Genomic DNA, 21,990 nt, shown 5'->3' with positions numbered 1-21,990 from the left:
TTGAGATTCTACAAGGTCCTCAAAACAGTGAAAATACTCAAAGAATTTAGGCACACATTATTTTCAACTCACTGAAATTTTTAAGAAAGGTACGAAATTTCTATTTGACTCGTGTCTAGTGTAATTGATGATTAATTTCTTCATTTTCTAACATATCCCAATCTGTAAACCAATTAATAATCTGTTATAACTAGATCGCGGATTATATGCATTTATGGCAAAATTTGATAGTTGCAATTTAAGATAGCAGACGCATTGAGATAATTGTAAAATGTCAATGCATTATGTTCAAATTATTAAAGTTATTGAAGAAAGAACGAACTTGCTGTTTAGTTCACATTTGTTGCAATCGACGAAGACAATTTTTATTTCGCATAAAAATCCGCAGTCTGGTTATAAGCGAATTGTTTACAATTGAACGAAGAAAGCATTACTATCGTTACCTTTCGCTGAGTTGATCGAACCTCGCGAACAGCTCGTTCAATATCTTGACCAGCTCGCTGGCGCTATACGTCGACGAGATCGCCGTGAAACCGACGATGTCGGCGTAGAGGATCGACACGTTCTCGTGCCTGGACATATAGATCTTCTTGAACTGGGTGTCCATCGCGGCGCCGAGGTCCTGCCGCATTTTTACAGCGACGTGCTCGGGAAGGACGCTCAGGAGGAGCCTCTCCTGCTCGGCGCTTTGCTCTTCGATCACCAGCTGCACCTCCAGGCTCTGTCTCGTCTCCAGGAACGCTCGACGTTGCTGGAACTCCGTCAAAGAGTAGCTGGAGACGCCCAGCAACATGGCGCCGAGCGACAACGTCACCGTCAGGACCTGACGAAACATTTCAGAAAATATCCTGACGGATTAAATATGCCTTCGTTAACTTTTACTGGCGTTCTATGAGCTAAATAGTGTCACAGATCGTTTTACGTGTGATCTATGCTATGTTTTTGACGGGTTTAGGGATTTTGGAGATTGTCAATCCTGGAATATTTTTCTTTTAATAAGAGAGCAGTTTTCAATTAATCCTTTGCACTCGAATGGCGATTTTAAGGCGTCGCTAAACATCGTTTCATCATTTTCAGAAGAATTTCTACATCATTAAAGATTGTATAATGTTTGTATTCAATAAATTGTTAAACACTAGAAACGACGTATGATCGAATAGGCTCAAATTCGTATTCATAGAACGAACGAATCGCATAAATTGTTTTAGAGTTAGGACAGATTCGAGTGCAAAGAGTTGAAAGTGTTTTTATCGTTTTTTAATCGTACAATTATATTTTTTAGTATTATTTCTTATCATTTTTCGGTGAATTTATTCAGAACCACGGTCGCCATCTTCGTTAGTATTTTCTATTGACCTTCGATCTCGACCGAGGAAATATGTAAGATTTGTTAACATTTCGTCGAAGATGATTATTGAACATTTGTCACTTTTATATGATTTCGTATATTCCCTATATTTTATTTTTCGGTCGAGGGTGCATCAACTTTTTCCTAACGCGTTTAATTCCTATCGTATTTAACGTCGACAGAGTCTGTTCCGCGAGGCGACTTATGAATAATCGCGGGACGAAGTTGTAGAGGCGGCACAAGGAAAGGTGAATCGATAATTTTATGGACTGTCTGTAATCGCAGTCGCGGATGAATCAGAGGAAGATACGGCGCACGTTAATAATTCGCGAGCACGCGATCCGATGCAAATGAGATGCTCATGAATAGACCGCGGATCTTCGTGCGGAATAAAAAATGTCTCCATGAATTACAAAAAAAAAACCGGGACGCATACGAAAGCGTGCATCATCCTTTAATCATTTTAACGAAGTGAAAACAACGTAACAATATTCTTACGGTTTCCCGATATCTGCTCTGTATTTCACTGATCCATTTTTACCATAAATGCATAAAATCCGCGGTCTACTCGTGAATAAAAGAAATCCCTTCCCATTGGAAAGCTAAGAAACCTGCGCCGGATACGCTCAATAAAACGACACCGTTTTCAAAGCGGCGGCAAGAAATAATACGTGGCTCGGCATAGAATAGGGGAACGCACGGGCCGTGAATTGAATTCCCGTTGAATAATCTTGCTCCCACGTTCCATTATAGTTTCGCTCTTCCTGGAAGGAAGACCATCTTTCTCTGCAATTTTGTTCACTTTGGTTTCCCCTTATTACCAACCGTCCTGCAATTTTTAACTTAATCCGATTCCGAGTGACGTGAAGATAGGAGTATATCCAGCTTCTCGTACTTAGTTTAATGCGAAACAAGCAAATCCGACAAAATGGAGAATTTCAGATTCTCTGTTTTACAAATCGCTGCTTTAATTCACTACTGAGATAAATAATGAGGACTAAAACAAAGGGCATTTAATGTTTCATTTTCACAATAATAATCACATTCGCGAAAATAATGAAATATTATTGTCACTAATCTTTTCATTAGTGTATATTGAAATAAAAATGAAATAAATACAGATATAAATAAATATAATAAAAAGAAGTCTGTATAAATATACAGATATCTCAATATGTTATATTTTATTAAATTTCTCTCCATTTTGAGAGAAATGGTCAATACTGCCGAAAAGTAATTCAGCATTTTTAAAAGTCGCATAACACTAAACAGAGCTTACAAAAATCAAATCAATCGGTTCGTTAAAAAAAAAAATGCACCAAAAATTACCAGCAATGCCTGGCGCCGCTTTTAACAACGAACGGGTTAAATCGGCAAATGCTGCGAATAGTATCAAAATCCACGTATCTTCATTTCAAGCGATTACAAGCCACGAATTTTCGACGTCAATTTTTCTTTTTTTTTACCTTTGTCCGTAGCACGAAGCACCGTGCAAACCAAAGATAATAATCGGGACAACAGAGGGTTAAAGGTATTGTTCGAAGCAATTTCGGCCGCGCGGAAAATTCGCACAATGGCGAGGTAACGATTGCTAAAACAACGCGACGGCAGGTGCGGAACAAAGCCGTCCGGGTAGTTCAAAGTAAATGAAATTCGCGTGAAAAAGCATTACGCCGATCGCGTGTCTCTCGAGTGTTTACTCGCTCCCTTGACCCAGAAAGTTTCCCCGCGTTTTCGTGCGGAGAGCGGCTCCGCGTAGCGTCGCGACGAATCCGCGAAATTAACGCCGCCGTCTGTCGATAGCCGCGGAGCCCTTAGACTCCTGTGCTTCGGAGCGCGGAGAGCTGCCGGAGATATGATAAAAGCGTCGCTAAATTTCCGTGGAAGCCGGCGCAGGGATCGATAAGCCACTTCTGTTCCAGAACCGGCCGCGTTCGGCTCTGCCGGCGAATCGCGCAACGTCGCCTGCGCTCAAAAATCGAAAAACCGCATCGCAATTAGCCGCAGTCGTCTCGTTTGCACGGCGAGGAAACGCTACGACGCCACGATATTTCCAAATTAATCTGTCGCTCTCGAATCTGCCGATTTTATCCGCGTTCGATTTTTTAAGACGTTCCTGAAGAGTGCGCGCTGAATTATTTAACCCCCGACGGACGTCACACGTTCTTGTCTGAAGTATAATTTTGCGTTGGTGGTGACGTACACGTCCGATAAAGGTCGAAGCTAGCTCCGAAACCAAGACAAATCGTCGTACTTTTATGGTATTTCTATCGTGGATAGAATTATTTCTATTTCTCTATTATTATTATATATACTGTTATATCTGTTTCTATTATTTCTATTATTATCATAATAATATTTTTTATTATTATTATTATCATTATTATTATTTCCATTTCTATTATGATGGTATTGTAGACAATTCTATGGTAATTTTATTTTCTACGATTATATCTATTAAAAGATTGGTCCTATTAAAAGAAATATAAATGTTCGGATAACAGCGCAACCACTTAATTATAGTAGTAGATTACGTTTTTATATTCGTTTGCATAATAGATACTGTTGCATATGGATCACTTTAGATAGCTAGCTTCAATCAGAGTCGTCAATCGGTTGCAAGCAGCTAGAAATAAATTAAGAAATGATTTTACAATGCCAGGAGAACAAAGTAAAATCCTCGCGATTATTTTCTCCGAAACATTAAAATCCTGGAACTTGTTACACAATACAGAAAATTCCCTCTAATTAACTCTCAGATTGTACACAAAATACGAGCAATTTGGGAAGAGAAGATACGATTATTCGAGCTTTGCGGCTCGTTTTCATAACTGTTGACAATCGGTGACCATAAAAACGAGCCGCAAGGCGCAAATAATCGTATCTCCTTCTCCCAAATTGTTCATTTTTGTGTGCAATCTGAGCGCGGCAGAATTTACTGTACTACGCGAATCCGCGCAGAAGCAGGACCGAGAGGATCGGGATTGAATCCGAGGCCGATAAAAGCCGAATTACATAATGAACCATTAATCCCGGCGAATCCGATAATTCGACGCGCGATCACGAGCGGACGTCGAGTTCGCAGAGCTTTCCGGGAACGGAGCCGATCGATGTCGTCGTCGAATCGAACAAAAATTCCGCGCGTTAATTCTCCGGTAGAAGAAGAAGTTCAATTACGAATTCGCCCATTGTTTCCCCGGTGGCCAGCCGGGACCGAGTCACAAAAGCGCTCGCCGATGAATGGCAGGCTATCGAGCATGTGCTGGTGGTTGATCGAACGTGGGCCACGAGGTCCGACGGAATTCCCCGTGAAATATGGAAAATGAGAATCGGGGAGAAAACGAGGGACGCCGTCTGTTTCGCAGCGACGCGAGACGTCGCTGTTTCACGGTTGACGCGGCTCTCGGCTCGCCGCGCCGCCATTTCACCCCCGATTCTATTTTCTATTTCACCCCCCTCGAGCCACCCAGGCCGTTCGCGACCCAGTCCGTCGAATTCTCGACGCGACGCGACGCGACGCGACGTCGCGGCGAACGGAAACGGCGGATTGAAAGCCACGGGAACGACAGCTTTTCTATCGAATCGACCCAGTATCGCGATTATTTAGAAAGGCGAACAACGAATTCATTTTCCGCTATGATGGTCGCCGATTGCGAACCTCGTGTTTGCAATAACACCGCGAAGTCCGTGGACTGGGTCTCGATTTGTTCGGACAACCCTCGGCGAAAAGCATTTGAACATCTTTTGAAACGTGATGACTTTTGAAACGCACTAGTTCATTGTGGGATGATTAAGATACGTTGTTTTTTAATCTCGCTATTAGTTGAAATATGCTGTAACAATAGTTTTACAGCGCGTAATTTAATTGCATTATAATTCAATCGCGCAATTTAATTATATCGTAACTCAATCGCGTAATTCGAGTCTTTCGGTTCATTCAATTACTAATTATTTTATTCGCGAGTGTAATTGAAATAGTGCAAAAACGTAGTACAACGTAATTGAAATACATTTCTTCAAATTATACCCGAGAACTTTGAAAAAATGAAACACATTTTTATGTTTCTTCAATTGAATAATTTCTTAATTACGAAAAAAATTAAATTAATATTTGCAAGCGAAATATAAATCTAATTTGTAATTTGTTAATTATGAGTGTAACTGTACAAAGAGGATACCAGGGGATAACAATACTGTTCTTCTGTTTGAAACCTTCGCAGGGTTCTTTCAATCTCTTATTACCTATTATTATTATTTTTTAATTCATAATTTTAATTCGATTACGTATCGTAATTCGAAATTAAATTGCCAGGAAATTGTCTAGCGCGTTTCTCAGTGCGTTGTCCTTTCGATATACTAAATTAACCATTGCGTGGGCAACCCGATCGCTCGCTATAGTTCTCCTCGCACCTTTCCCTGTTCCTCGAGAGATATAAAATCGCTCACGACGTCCCTTCAACTCATGCGCATAATCGTGGACACTAAAGTTCTGCAACCATCGCTTTCTTACTTGCTTGCCAACACGTAAGGGTTAATCGCTACGAAGGGCGAGTATTTGGACCATGATGCCTATCATTTAAAGGGATGAACGGTGATCCATTAATCAGAAGGGTTCCCACACTTTTCCACCAACCGGATGAGTTACAAAGAAACGTACCTGCCATTGAAAACCGATCGGATGTCATGCATGGAGCGGCGGCGTCACGACGTCGCGTCATTGCACACATCTCTCTCTCTCTCTCTCTCTCTCTCTCTCGCTCTATCGGTGCCTCCCCCGTTCCTCTTTCTCTCTCTATTTTAAACTACCATTCACCGAACTCTACTCGAGTGTCACTAACGCTAGAGAGCCACGTGGCAGGCCTCGAACTTTCGCTTTCGCGATCCTCTTCGACCCAGGGAAAATTCGTTAGTCGCCCGGGTCCACGGTAACTTCGTTACCGGTTCGAAACGCAATTTTCGATTATGCGCGCAGGTTCGGCCTCTGCGGTTCGATCGGCTGGCGCCGCCACCGCGAAATCGGGTCTCGTTTAGGTCGATTCTTCACGACGTCGACGGCGCACAAGTGTTAATTATCTGCCGCTGAGCACACCTGCCGTGGGAATTGGGTTGTTGCGCCGCGTTGGAAATTCGCGAGCGATTTCTGATCGAATTGCGTGCGTGCAATTATAGTTCCAGGAGCGACGAGAAAGCGACCCGGGGCCGTCAAACGACCAGCAAATTAGGCGAACGATCTTTTGGATCCTTGCAGAATGTTTCCATTGTCGCAAAGAATTCGCGAAATTTTTGGAGGCTCCTCGAAGAACTCTAAAGACAGCCGAGAATTTGTAAGCGGCCCGAAAGGATCCGCGAGGCTCTTCAAGGATCTCTACGGGCTGCCAAAAGATCTTAACAATTTTTAGAGCATCTCCAGAACCGGATGTGAATGCATTTGAAGGATCTCAGAGGATTGTCCAGCCATTGAAATGTTCGATACGGATTTAAATATCGTTAGAGGATCTGCAGAGAGTCGAAAAGGATGCACGAGATTCTTCGAGGGTCTGTGCGGACTACCAAACGATTCTATAAATTTGTAAAGCAGCTCTAGAAAATTCGCTGCTTTTGAAGGATCTCCGTGGGATCCAACGTACCTGGAAGCATTTTTGGATTTAACAACTGTATAAAATAAGGTCCAAGGTCTAAAATACCTAAATTCACTTCTTCAGTGATAAGGTTTTACGAAGCAGAGAAATTAAATGCTAATAGCTGAGATTAATAAAATAAATCTGTTGTATTTGTGCTTGCTTTCTCTCTCTCTCTCTCTCTCTCCCTCTCTTTCTCTATTATGTCACGATTAATTAAAGATTTCATGTAGCTATAGTAGAAAATTTCGACAATTGGCCGACGATGTCCAAGAAAACGGGTGTTTCGTTCCACTGTGCGCCGGCTCGCGTGGCGACCGTGCAAAACGCACGGCGGAGCGTGTTCATTATTCCTTTGTTTTTTAGCTGGTCCTCGAGATACCCGAGTCGAGTTGGAACTTTCACCGGGGTCTCGAGTGGAAAACTGCATTTCGCGGCACAATTTTCCAGCCCGTGGCGGCAGAACGTTGCTCGGAGGATGCGACTGACGAGGAAGCGGTTTTAACGGAGAACCCGACGCCTACGCCAATGTCGACGCCGATGAATGATGGCTTTTCACTCGAAAGACTAATTTTTTGCCACTCTTGTTAGCCCTATGAGGAGCATAAAGACTGGTAATTCACGTGGAATCTAGTTAAATCCGTTAGCTATCACAATTTCATATCTACCATGTGCTATAGATACTACATATATATCATAGTAAACTCATATGCTATAAATAGTTACATTGAGCTAGCTTTTCGTGTCTCTATGGTAAGGACCTAAGCTGAATTACTATTAAAATAAAAACCGTCGGATTAATTTTGTTATGTTATTTCTGATCGTTAAAACAAGACGATGTATCAAGTTGTCCAAAGTAAAAACATTTTTTTAAAAAAAGAGGGAAATACCGACGCCAACGATGCTCCGAGAGATTGCCGTGGGAACCGAGCTGGTTGTTGCGTCCCGAGATTACGGATTTATAATTATTTCGCGGGTCCCGGCATCCAATTATTCCAACGAAGTCAGTTCCCCGACGTAAATCCATTACCATCTTTCAGCTCGTTCCCGGCCGCCATCTTAGTCTCGATCCTCGATTAAATATTCCGACCCGGCTGCACCGCGACCACTCGCGAAACCTCCGAGCTCGAACTAGCTCGCGATTTTATCAAGCAGTTTTATTATCCGAGATTCTTGATTTTGCATTTAGAGCATCCAAGCTTTTTTCTTAAATATCAGCACTCTGAAATTGCTATGTTGCTTCTTGGTTAGGCCACATCTCCCATGTATATTAATAAATTACATTAATAAATCGAAATTAATAAATTGAAATTAATAAATTCAAAATAATAGACTGACATTAATAAATTGAAAATAATAGACTGACATTAATAAATCGAAATTAATAAATTGAAATTAATAAATTGAAATTTGTAAATTGAAATTAGTAAATTGAAATTAATAAATTGAAATTAATAGATTGATATTAATAAATTGAAATTAATAAATTGAAATTAATAGATTGATATTAATAAATTGAAATTAATAAATCGAAATTTTAATACATTGAAATTACTAGATTGAAATTAATAAATTGAAAACAATAGACTGACATTAATAAGTTGAAAATAATAGACTGACATTAATAAATCGAAATTAATAAATTGAAATTAATAGATTGATATTAATAAATCGAAATTAGTAAATTGAAATTAATAAATTTAAATTAATAGATTGATATTAATAAATTGAAATTAATAAATCGAAATTAATACATTGAAATTACTAGATTGAAATTAATAATTAAATAAAATCCCGCGGCAGAATTCGAATCGAGGAATCGCGTCCTCCGGAAGATTCGATTTTCGCAGGATCTCCTAGATACCTTAGACACCGGCGGCCATTTTATTACACCACGTTTACCGTGCATCATCGGGAATCTTCGCCGACTTTCTCCAATAGTTCGAGTATTGTTAATCCAACACCGAATTCCACTTCCGTGGAGCGCAATATGCAGCCGCAGGATCGGCTCCCGGTCTCGGAAAGGATATAGCCGCAGTGCATGGCGGTAATAGTGCCGCGGAATAAAATATATGTATAAATGCGATCGGCTATCCACGGAATCCCAGTGGCGGCCCGGAATATTCCAATTCGCTGCGTTTCCGCCGGATCGAGGGCTCGGGCCATTTCTATGGAACGTGTCGCGCGTACCTAACACGCTGTGCTGCTCTCGATCGACGAACTATGCTCCCTCGGATGCCATGGGAGGCCTGTGCCAGGACTGCCCTACTCATGGGACTGCTTGGACACAATGTCTACGATCGACGAAAATTATTAGGTCTGCGTGGCGACTCTGGAAGTCCAAGTTCCCTAAACATTTTTCATGTAAATTATTCCCTGTACGATGATTTCTGAGACACTTGGTGAAGAATATATATATATCATTCTGTCTTTAAGGGTCGTTTCCACCGCGTTGATGTTAATGAGAATCGTCAGAAAAATGTGGGTTCACTTTCCGAATGATTTGAGATGGATTCTTAAACACTTTTTATTGAAATTATTTCCCTGACGATGATTTCTGGAACGTTTGATAGAGAATTCATCGAAACACGCTCTTTAAGGGTAGTTTTCACCATGTTAATATTAACCAAAGTCATTAGAAAAATGCAGGTTTATTTTCCAAACAATCTGAGAGAGTTTTTCAACGATTTTTTAATTAAATTATTCCTTGTCCGATGATTTCTGAGGTATGTGATCAAGAATACCTACTATCCTGTCTTTAAGGGTAGTTGTCACCATGTCGACATTAACGAAAGTTATTACAAATATGCAGATTTATTTTCCAAACAGTCTGAGAGAGTTTTTCAACTATTTTTTAATTGAACTATTCCTTGTCCGATGATCACCTGCTCGTTAAGGGTTGCTTTCACCACATCGGCATCGATAACAGCCTCTAAAACTCTGCATCTCAACTATTTTTGTAAGGTCTACATCCCACTTCGGCAAATCAATTTCGCCAGCCCCAAGTTAACCTGCTTGTTCGTCATGGTCGTGTCGAACGTGTGCTCTCTTTTAATCAGCCCGTTTCCCAATTAATTAGCGGGCGCTGCTAATACAGGTGTCGTTCCGGTGCATCCGACCGGTAATTAAACCAGCGGCGACGGCACCGCGTGGTTCGCCAGGGAGAGGTGTAGGCGGAAACGAGCAAGAAAAGTTGATGATTAAGCGAGGAAATTCGCGGAACGTGGCGCCGCGCTGCGCCGCGCCGCCGTGATCGTCCCGCATCCAAGAAACTGTTCTCGGATTCTGGGAATTTCGGGAACGATCGTCTTCGACGACTACGACGACGACGGGACGGATCCGTTAATCGACTTCTGATGGGGCCGGTAATGAACAATCTGTCGCGACCATTAGCATCGCAGATTCGAACGGGAACGACAGGAAGCTTCGGCGATTCCGGATCCCGGAAAATGAACGTAATGAGAAAGTTCGGGCCGACTGTTCCTTACACAGTTGCCAGAAAATGGCGAATTTTGCTGCGCACGGAACTCGAGAACCCCCTGGCACTGGAACAACCAATCGTGATGAAGTCGTGACGAAGATTTCGTACATAATCTACTAAGTATGAGTGTTACTCATTTATTTAAAATCGAAACAAATTGTTCTTCGAGGCAGAAAATTGAAACCGATTAAACGGAGACAAGCAAGAAACAGGAATGATCTTCTTCTATTAGGGATATTATTAACCGTGTAATTATGAGATTTTCTCTGAGACTAATTTTTATCCGCGTCTTCCTTATTATTAATTTGTCTCAGTACGATGCAATCAACTTTCGAGAGGAAAGGTACAAAAAAAGTCGGGATTAGGAAAAATGATATCGAAGGAAGGGTAGACTGTAGTAGTCTGAGGATCTTTATGCGAAATAGAAATTTTCCAGGACGATTGTAAGAAACAGAAATCAAATAAAAATACATTGTTTCATAATTCATACATTTCATCGCGATAAAAATATTACATTCTTTATATATATATATATATAAAAAGAATGTAATATTTTTTTTGTGGAGATATATATATATATATATATCTCCACAATTTTATATTTCAGCTGCTCATTTTTGCCATAAATGCATAAATTCCCCAGTCTAATAATTAGATTGCGGATCTCTTATGCAGAATAAAAATTTTGTTGAGTAATCGTTTAAACCAAGAATTCAATAACAATGTATTTCTTCGTTTAATCGTTTCAATCGATTGAGAATAATGCAACGATACTCTTCAATTCTTCTGTGTTTTCATTACTCTGTATTTCCCTTAGCAATTTTCGCAATAAATGCATGGAATCCGCAGTTTAATAATAATATCGCAGATAGCCAGAAACGGCGCACTAACCACAACCGGTACATCCATTATATCAATGTATAATATTTCAACTCGACGTTTACAGCTCTGCGCTGTGAAACGCGTTCGCCGTTCCAAATTTTGTCCAAGCCATCGTTCGATCCTTCTGAATAATTCGGCCCACGGCTCGTGTTCACGGCGAAGTATACTGAACCCCGATACAACTTTAATAAACCAGAGTGGGGGCGGTCGGGAGCCGGCGTGAATGGCTCGAGCAATTAAGCGGCGACCCAGTTAATTGATCGCCCCCCGCGCTCAGGATTGTTGGCACGGCGAGGCGAGGCGAGGCGTGGCGAGGCGAGACGAGGCGCGTCGTGGAACGAGTTTAAAACTCGGCGGCCACGAGCCCTGTGTTCCCCGTGTCCTTCTCTACACCCACGATCTGAATGGTCGGGACACGGCCGCTCGTATTTCACCGATGTTTTAATTCCGCGACCCTCCAAGGGGTTGCTAACATCCCCATATTCACGCACGCACGCACGCACGCACTCGTACACCGGCCTGCCGGAATTGATGGCCCTTCCGGGACCAAAATGGCAGCCGGGCAACCCCCCGACACGGTCATCAATCCTCGGCCTCGTCAAACTTCTCGCCGGCTGATAACTCTGATCGTCATTGAAACTGGCGTCCTGAATTTCGAAATTATTTAAATGCGCCGACGAGATCCCGAGCTCGTTAAAATTCCGCGGAACAGATTGCCCGACGGTCCTCTTGCAACGTCATTAATCAAGAGTTGTGACATCTCTGTCTAATTCGGTCGTCTTCTTCAATTGCATTCCAAATTTCTACCCTCAATTAATTCCCCTCTTATCTGTTGGAATCTTTCTGGTATTTATAGTTACTGCTACTCGCATCTTATTCGGATGTTTCTTCGTTTATTATTTCTTTATAAATTTCGGCTATTCGTATCTCCGGAAAGACTGATCAAATTATTGTAGAATTTTATATAATGAATAAGATAAATATATTGTGTGTTTTATTAATTATTTCATTTCGTCTTTTTGATTTGTATTATTTTGTTTTGTTTGATTATGTATCAAATTCTTTGCCAATTAAATATGTCAGGTAGCTAGTAAAGTGCAGATCTTTTTGCAGAATTTACAAATTTTTTGCGTTTGTTGTAGGAAACAGGAGCAGCTTAAGAATTCGTCCTTATTTGTAACAACTAAACAGCGATATTTTTTACATATAAGAAAAATTATTTATTATTAATTCTCCGTCATCCTAAGTCATTCTTCTCATTTAATTGTATTAAAATCCGCGGTCTAGTAATAACAATTGCAAGTCGAAATTAATCTATTCACGCTCCCCCAATTCTTTCAACGTTTTCCTCATTTTAAACTCGAATTATGCACATCTGTCATGAACGCATGAAATCTGCGATCTATTAATAATTAACGCCCACTGCATTTTCGAAGTATCTTGTGAAAGTAGCTATAAAACCAGACTGTAATTGCATGTGTACGTTCCCTGAATTTTCGTCGAGATCTTTCTCTCGTTCAGGAAATACAGATACCAGATAACGACCATGGTAACAGCCATAATTAAGCAACGCGGCGGCCGTTCACTCAGCTTTGATTGCTTAAAAATGGTGGTACGCGATTATTATACTAGAACAAAAATCGGGACCGTGTCTGATTTATTATTTATCCAGCCGTTCACCCGAACGAAATCGAATGAAGCAGCAGCAGGTTTCGCGGAAAGTATCGATTTCTTTTCCTCGGAAAGTCATCGACGAACGAGGCAGCGATGCCACGCGATCGCGGGAACGATCCCCCGTCATTCGGCCGAGCAATTACGTGACCGGGAAGTTAATCAGGCCGCGCGTTAACTTGTTGCACGCCGGACAGCCTCTTGGAAATTTCGCGATCGTTGCATTCGAAATCTCCGGGAAGACGTTAGAAAATATCGCAGTACACGTAAGGTAAGGAGCAAAAGCGTGGACGCGAATTTTTTTTTTTTAAAAGTTCACTCGGATTTTACGATGCGATTTAAAATGTGATAATTGTAGAACTGAAGGAGAACGCGCGAAGTGAAACGATGCTAGAAATCGAGCATACTTTGCAGAAGGAACAACTAACGGTCTTGTGCGAGTATTTCACCCCCTTAGTCGCCCTCGCACGTTCTCGCAATCCTATTCCCAAGAACAAGTAGGTCAAGTGTATTATTTATGATACACCATCGAGTTAGAGCCGGGCATAATTGATCCAATTAATTTTAAATTGCGTGGTGCACCGGGGCCGATTTCAGAGCCGAATCTCCCTCGTTTCTGCAATCGTGATCCCGAACGGTAATTCATTCGCGTGAACATTAGCGCAGATATTTTTTTTAATCAGCTATGTTTAAACAAATTTAATGGTTGTTGCAACTGGTAGAAAAAGGAATAATGCTCATTTCATAAATTCGATATTTCGAGTGATAAATAATATGATGAATAATGTCATGATAGAAAAAGGAATAATGCTCATTTCATAAATTCGATTTTTCGAGTGATAAATAATATGATGAATAATATGATCAATAATATAATGAATAATATGATAAATAATATGATGAATAATATCATGAATAATATCATGAATAATATGATGAATAATATGATTAATAATATGATCAATAATATGATGAATAATATGAACATTTGTAGTCTCAGTGTTAAAAGATTCGATTTCATCCATTACGACACAAGCATTGTTAACAAACAGAATGTTCCTATATTGCCTGTGAGATAAATTCCTAATGCATTTCCAAATGTACATACATTCGATCATTATGCGAGGTTCGTGTGCATTGGCGTTTACGAGAAGTGGAATCGGCCGACCACAATCATACACGTCAGCCGCTTCGCTCTCGATAACACCATGTATACGTTCGCAATTATGCACGCGCGTGTAAAGTATTTATGAAGACACTTCTCATATCGCAGGATTGTTTGAAATTAATTCGAACGAGCTCTATTTGTTAATGCGTCTTCAGTTTCTGTTATAATGAGTAATGAGTACATTTAGTTCTTTGCAATCCGAATTAGAGTCGAAGCACAACAAATGTAATATAATTCACTATTTGTTCACATTTTGTTTATGTCCTGTTCACGTTTTGTTCACATTTTGTTTACAGTTTATTTACATTTTATTCACATTTTATTCGCATATTGTTCACACTTTGTTCATATTTTGTTCGCATATTGTTCACATTTTGTTCATATTTTATTCACATTTTCTTTTTTATTCACATCTTTTATTCTGTTCACATTCTCTCCACATTTTGTTCACAATCTATTGATACCATTCATCCCTTATTTATTGTGTTCTGCCTCGAATGTATATTTGTTTCGAACTCGTGCAAATCTCTTCGACCGTTTTAACCGAACACTTTGTACGTTCCTGTAAAAATCGGAAATCCGGTTTTCAGAAAAGTCTGCCGAACAATTGTGAAATCGCATGCCTCCGATTTCAAAGCGGCCACCGCGACCACCGATTGAGAGATTGCTTTACCATTAAGGCTGCAGAACGTGGAAAGGAAAATCGTGTCACTCTCTTTCTCTCTCTCCCTCTCTCTCTCTTTATCTCATTGCGATATTCAATACCGTGTTCGGGAATATACGCACGCATAGCCGACGGTAATATGTCTCACGAGCGTGGAGGGACAAGCAACGCGAGCAGCAGCGTGCTCCTCTCTTTGTTCGTGACCGGCATGCTCGCGGATGTTTCGAGGAGGAAATATCGACTTTCCCGGATTCATTCCCGGCTACCGTCGAGGAATTGTTCTCCGCCGTTTTTTTCTTCATCTTTTTCCTTTTCCCGCCGCTGTTTGTTTTCGTTCTCTCTGTGCCCCTGTTGACACTTCACGCCGCGCGCGGGCTAATACAGCGCGATGATCTCGCTGTTACAGCGTTTCCCTTCACGCACTCGGCGAACGTAACCCGAGTGCCGCTTTTGTTGATTAAATCGTAGTTTCGCGGTTTCAGTCTCTGCCCTCTAATCTTCCTCTCTCCTAGAAATGTGGAATGACGATTACGATTAACTCTCATCCGTACCTCGTTTCTACGGCATAATCTGTCCTTTGATGTCAAATCGACACAGTGGTAATAAATGCATAAAATAGAACATTATTCGAATAATTCTTCATTCAAGTAATTCTTTATTCGAATCATTTTTTATTCGGATAACTCGAAATGTTCTTTATTTAAAAATAATTCGAAAATTCTTTATTCGAATAATTCGAAATGTTCTTTATTTAAAAATAATTCGGGAAATTCTTTATTCGAATAATTCGAAATGTTTTTTATTTAAAAATAATTCGAAAAATTCTTTATTCGAATAATTTGAAAAATTCTTTATCTGAATAAAATAAAATTGAGAAATTATGAAAAACGCTTTATATCCTGTAATCTTTATTCTAATCAATTACCTTTCGTACGAAATCCTGTACGAGCATGAATTCTCATTCGAACAAAATCTCTCGAAGGATTAAAAATTGGAATTTTCTGTAACCGACGACCGCGCCGCTCTAATTTCATTCCACAAAGAGCACAGATTGCTCCGACGAAGTCTAACGGATTAAAAATTGCTGCAACATCTGGGAGATCCCCTTGATGCGATCTAATTGCATCCGTTCCCGTTGCATCCGCATTAATTTCGCGCAAGACAACAATTCGTCGTTTCCCGACCGACGCAGCATTTGTTTCTATGGAAACGAAGGGTGTTTAACATTCCATTAATATTCATAATATCCTTGCAGCATCCTACGCCATTATTATTCAGCGAGAGGTCGTAAGGTATTTGCGATTTGAAACCCATTTCCATGTAATTAAGGAAAGGGATTTTTCCGTCGTCGCTACGGCGATCGACGTCATTTATTCCGCCGTTTCCCGATCACGGCGACCATCTCATTCTTTCGGGAACATTCGTCCCGATTGTCCACGGTTCTCCGGATTGTTTCTTCTTAGGATTAATTGCTAGGACAAAGCCAGCTATCTCGACGGCACAAATGAATTAAAATTCGCGACAATGGAGGCAACAGAGACGCCCATTCAGGGTGATCGATCACTCGAGAGCGGTTGGATTCCGGGGGTTTTGAAACCTCGACGTCGTTACTGCGGCGAATATTATTTCAGAAAATATTCAATTTTCGTCGACGAATTCCTCGAGTCTCGTCATTTTATCGAGGATCGCTGTCAGCCGATCGTTTAAATGGGAGTATACACAAAGAGATGCGTGCGGTGCTCTAACGAATGGATCACGGCGCTGGATCCCGAATTACCATTCATCTTCGGTGATCTCCAGACAGCCATCAGCCTGCTGGCTACACCCTCGAGAACTCCAAACTGTCTGCGGCCCTTGTGCGGCCATGCGAAATAGTCTATCCGGATAATTTTCAGTCTTTTGACTTGGAATGTACAAGAACTGTTCGCGAGAATTTGTTCGCTTACATGGTTCTATTATTTTTAGAACGTCAAAAAAAACATTTCTGTTGACCGTCGCGTCGTTTCTACGGTTGATTAATTATTCGGACAAGAAATCCATTTCGTTGTCGCTTTTTGCAAAATAACGTAGAAAAATGTACTTATCTATTGCAATGCTGAAATTGTCGAGTTTAGAATGTTCCAATATCGTTGAAGCAATTAGAGAACGTTTACCTTGGCTCTTGTGCTATCTTTATGTGTATAAAATCTTTAAGACAGGCAAGCAAACATTCGTTTCAATATCGTTTCTCGCGAAATAATATAAAAATGTATTTATTAAAATTCTAAGATGGTCTATATTAGGACATTCTAACATTGTTGAAGTAATTAAGGAACATTTATCTTTGTTCTTACGGTATCTTTATCTGTCCAAAATTAGCAAGATAGGAGATCGATAAGGTCCATTTCACTATCGTTCCTTACAAAATGATATAGAAAAATGTATCATCTACTAAAATTCTATAATGATCTATCTCTAACAATGATCTAATATTGTTGAAATAACAACAACATTTTCCGTGGTTCTGTCTTTGTTCCTATCAGTCTAAATACGTTAAGACAAGAATTTGTTAACGTTCATTTAGCTTACAAAATAATATAGAAAACTGTACTACTTACTAACCAAATAAATAAAATCCAATACGAAATATCATTTTAATACTTTTTAACCAAATGCCCAGTTAACCCTTGTTCCTAATAAACCACGATACAAAAGCCCACTGCAGCTCTAAAACGGCAGACCTCTAAACCCTTGTAGCACTCGGAAACATTTCCCTGCATTGAAGCAGCATTGTGCCGGATCGCAGCATCAGCCCTACCATTGCAGAGTCTCGAAACCGCTAATCCAAAGACCCACCCAGCGCTCGGCCGGAAAAGCGACACAGAAACCCTGGGAACCGCATCCCGAAAGAATCGTCCTCCTCGAAAACCCGGCCGAACCGAGCCACGGCAACCGAACGAGCCGCAGCCCCCTCGACAAGCCCCCTCGAGAAGCTCGACGGATCGGAGCACAGCGAGTTCTGAAAAGAGTAATCCCAGGCTAGACGAGACGTACCAGGACATCGATGGATATCTGCGCGGGTGCCTTGTTCAGCCCGACGACGGCGACGACGTAGGAGAGCGCGGTGCTGAACGCGAGGAGGGCGCATAGCGACAGCCTGAGGGGCAGGGTGGCGAACAGCAGATAGAGCAGGAGCAACAGCCAGCCTAGGCCGTCCCTAGGCGTGACCTCGGCGGACTTGAGGAACAGCTGAGCGAGTAGCTGAGCGGTGGACAGCTGCCATGCCACGTGAGGCACGACGGACCAGAGCGCGTCCTTGGCGCGAGGGTTGTGCTTGGCCCAGGCGAGGAGGCCGAGGTTCAGCACGAGGAAAACGACGGTGAGGCTTCGGGCGAGGAGCTCCTGGCCCGGCGAGGCGATCGTGTGCGCCCCGTAGAACAGGGCCGACACCAGGAAGCACTCGAGGCCGCCTCGCCTCTGCTGCAGCGACGAGGCCCTGTAGAGGGACTCGAGCTTGGCGCTGCTGAAGCTGGTCCGCAGGAGGTTCGACGGCCTGCCCGCGCTCAGGTACGAATCCTCGTTCGAGGTCTCTAGTCTGCGTGACATGGCGCCAGCGTATCGCTCACAGTCTTCGCATGTCCCCGCCACCGGCGAGCCTACGCGCATCGGAACCGTGTCGAGTCGCTTCGAGCCTGTCTCCGAGACATCGCCTCGGGTCTCTAGCCAGACCGAGGATCCGGAGGACCCTGCTCCAGGTGAGAGCTCTCTCCGCGACCTGTGCGCCCCGAAGAGCAGCCTTCCGCAGCTGCTCCGGTCCTCTATCCCCCTGCCAGGACTCTCCTGCCTGGGCTGCGCTCCTTCTGCCGGCTAGGGCGGTTTCCAAGAGTCGACGAACACCACCAGGACACGCACGCCCAGCACTCTCTCTCACGCACTCTCACACACACGGCTTTTCGGATGCGACTGCACCCGCGCGCGGGGAACTGGCCGGGTTACTACTGCCGGCGCTCTCTCCTCGCTCCTCCGAGGAGAGCCACTCTCTCTCCGGCCGCCACCTCCGTTCACCTCCTCGCCCTCGATCCCGTCCAGGCTTGCGCCATGCGAACCCCGACTCGCCACGACCCTCCGCTGCCGGGTCGATATCAACCACCACGAAATACAGCGCGCGGCGTGCGAGCACCGAGAACCGAGCTTCTCTCCACCTGCGCCCCGATTCTATCCTTCTCTTCCTTCTGCTCCTGCTCCTTCTCCTTCTCCTTCTCTTTCTCATTCAGCCCCGTCCGTGTCTACTGCCGTCTTCCTTCGACGGACTGCTGCTGTCTCTACCCTGCCGCTGCACCATCGCGGTCGCCTCCTTCTACTTTTCCAACCGAGAAGAAACCTAGCCAGCAAGTGTTAAAGGATCCACTCCTGCAGGACCGACATCGTTCCAGCCCGGAGACCCCGAATTGTGTCGCGGGGAGCGAGAAAGCGCAGCCCCGCTCCCATCGCCGCGCCCCTTTTCGAGGGTGTTTAGCGGATCGTTGAACGCGGAAGATCGTTCTATTTGGACGCGAGCTACGCGGGGGTGGGGTGTTTATTGGGCTCGCGGTGCCTCCTGTGGCTGGCCTGCCGGCCCGGTTCCTTGGGGTTGAACGGTCAAGGGAGTTCTTCTCGAGGGTGTTCGATGAATGAAGCGGCTCGCGACGGGCTCCTGGGGAGCGGAGGACTTCCGCGGATTGGGTCCCATCGAGGCGCTGGAAGTAGCGGGTGACAAGGATCGCTTGTAGGTCGAACAGGCCGGAAGGTGTTCTAACGATCTGGTTAACCCTTGTTCGACATTTTTGTCAATTTGACACAGTTCTCGCGGATGCTTGTTCCGTGGAGCGTCTTATTTCTTGTACGAACCGCGAATTGTCTTTGTAAATACTTGTCCGATCTCGAGCTAGGTTTTCATCCTCGTTGCGTTGTTGCAGAAGCAACTTCGTTTTTACAAATAGACGACTTACAAAAAACCGAAATTATTTTCGCATCAACCCAATGTTTATAGGTCCATCTTAATTTTGTATCATTGGGTCGATTTGATATTGAAGAGCAGCTTGAGCTTTAAACGTGAGAGGTGAATGAGGGTTATATGAAATGGTTAAAGAGCGACATTGTTCATTGCTGCTGCAGCTAGAACAGGGTTCTCGAATGACGAAGATTGTTTATGGCTAGGATGGTAAAAAAAAGTATTTGACTTGGTTAAAAAAGATGGCCAAAAAGCACCTAAGGTATCGATCACATGCTGCTGCAGCCAGGACAAGTCTTTCGCTGATTGAATTTCTCTTGAGGTTGTACGTAAAAATGCAAATGTTGAGATTGCTCGTAACTAGAATAATTAAATGGCAACCTAAATATCTTAATGAAATGACTGAAGAAGTTCCTGGTAATTTTTTATACCTGTGCAGCTTTGATAGAGCTTTTGATATCTGGTGTTTTGCTAGGATTACAATCAGATATTATTCACTCAATTATTTGTACCTACTTGCAAGAAATTTATGCATAGCCTTCGTCTACTTTAATTAAATGAATCGCTGAGCAATCTTATGTTTTATTCGAACAACTTTACGATCTATTCTTTAGCTTGTGAATTGTCAGCAAACGATTCAAAATTAATATCTTCATATGCCCGAGAAATCTTAAAAAAATGCACCTACTCAAGCCACGTACGTTTCTGCAACGTTAACATCATTCCGTAATAAATTAAAGAAATGTCGCCAAGAATCTAGGTGTCCTACTTCGAGCAGAAACGCAGCCACGGAACGCGATTAAACGAAGTTCAGGCCCGCAGTGTTCCCATGCAAAATAGATGCGAAGCCGGGCTCGATTAACGAAGAAAAATAGAGTCTCGGTGGTTCTTAGTCGGCGGCCGCGCTGTGGGGCAAGTAACGAAGTTTACGTCAAAATCAAAGAACTTTGATAGAAATTGGTTAAAGTGATGCTATTTATTTAACTTTGCAGCTGAAACGTTGCAGGGAAAATAGAGGGGAAAAATAGAGAGGACGTAATATGGACATTTTTTAACCTGGATAATTGATGTTAAACTTGAAATATTTCGTTGGAACATGTTACATTATTTTGTTCGAATATATCAAATTTGAGATAAATTTTCGAGGTTACAAAAATGTCCATACCACATTCTCTGCGTTTTTCTCTCACTCTGCAACGGTGCAACCTTAACGTGAAGCAAAAGTCATCGAATTTGTATAGTAACTTAAGGAACGTAGATGAAGACGATCATGCTGAAGCCATAGTGTTTAATACAGATAATCTAATGTGGAAACTATTAAATATATTACATCTACATGAAACCCTATACAATTGTAATCGCGCAAGTGATCGCTAATTGCTATTAAGCAGATGCCGTTAGATAAATAATAAATTATAATATAAAAATGTTACAGCTAATAATAATAAATTACAACACATAAATATTATGTACAATAATAATAAATCATAACATATAAATCGTAATAAACAAATTAATTAAAAAAATTATAAGAAAACAAGTCATCTCTCTTTAGCTCATTTCCATCAAAAGTTCTTTGATTCTGACAGAATACTGCGTCACTTGCCACACTGTGAGACTCGTCGTTTACATGCTATAATAAGAAAAACGTGATTCTATCTTTTCCTGGTGCGACAGCAAATGTGTTCAGTGAGTCATGCGCGAGACGATTAAAGAACACAAAGTCATCATCCGACGTTGATCATCGGATTCGCGCGTACGCGTAAAACGTCTCCGTCAGACGAGCGGAGTATTTGTTTGTCCCGGTGACTTTTCGCAGACGGATCTTTCACGAGCGAGGATCAGGAATAAAAGTAACGAGAGTGGTTCGATTGGCCAAGGTAAATTCGGACCGGCAGATTCGTCATCGGGGCTTATAACTATGGATGAGCCGGGCCGCTCCGAGGGACTTTCGACAGGAAATGAGCGCTCCCCGTCGGCGGAACCTATCCTCAATAGTGCGAATTTTAAACCCGTCGAGACCCAACCTCGCTTACCTTCGATGGAAATCTCTGGGGGAAAAAAAGGAGAACCAGAAACTCGTCGGGTCTCTCACTCTCTCTCTCTCTCTCTCTCTCTCTCTCTCTATTCGTCTCTCTTTCTTTGCTTAATTAATATTCGTCGGTGTTCGATAATATTGCCTCTCGAAA

At 42.3% G+C, this 21,990-nt stretch overlaps 1 protein-coding gene across 1 annotated transcript in view; it reads right to left on the bottom strand.

The window, feature by feature from the left end:
• Positions 1–21,889, bottom strand: part of Ac3 (adenylate cyclase 3) — a 43,227-nt gene extending 21,338 nt beyond the window's left edge. Inside the window, exons 1-2 of the mRNA XM_033479051.2 lie at positions 17,866–21,889; positions 444–823 (exon numbers count right to left, since the gene is read on the bottom strand). Of these exons, the coding sequence (XP_033334942.1) occupies positions 444–823; positions 17,866–18,477 (992 nt within the window). The 5' untranslated portion in view covers positions 18,478–21,889. The remainder of the gene's footprint in view (positions 1–443; positions 824–17,865) is intronic.
• Between the last annotated feature and the right edge of the window lie 101 nt (positions 21,890–21,990).

Source organism: Megalopta genalis, chromosome 2 (assembly GCF_051020955.1).
Source record: "Megalopta genalis isolate 19385.01 chromosome 2, iyMegGena1_principal, whole genome shotgun sequence".
Taxonomy (NCBI): Eukaryota; Metazoa; Arthropoda; class Insecta; order Hymenoptera; family Halictidae; genus Megalopta; species Megalopta genalis.
This window is presented reverse-complemented; position numbering and strand designations above follow the sequence as displayed.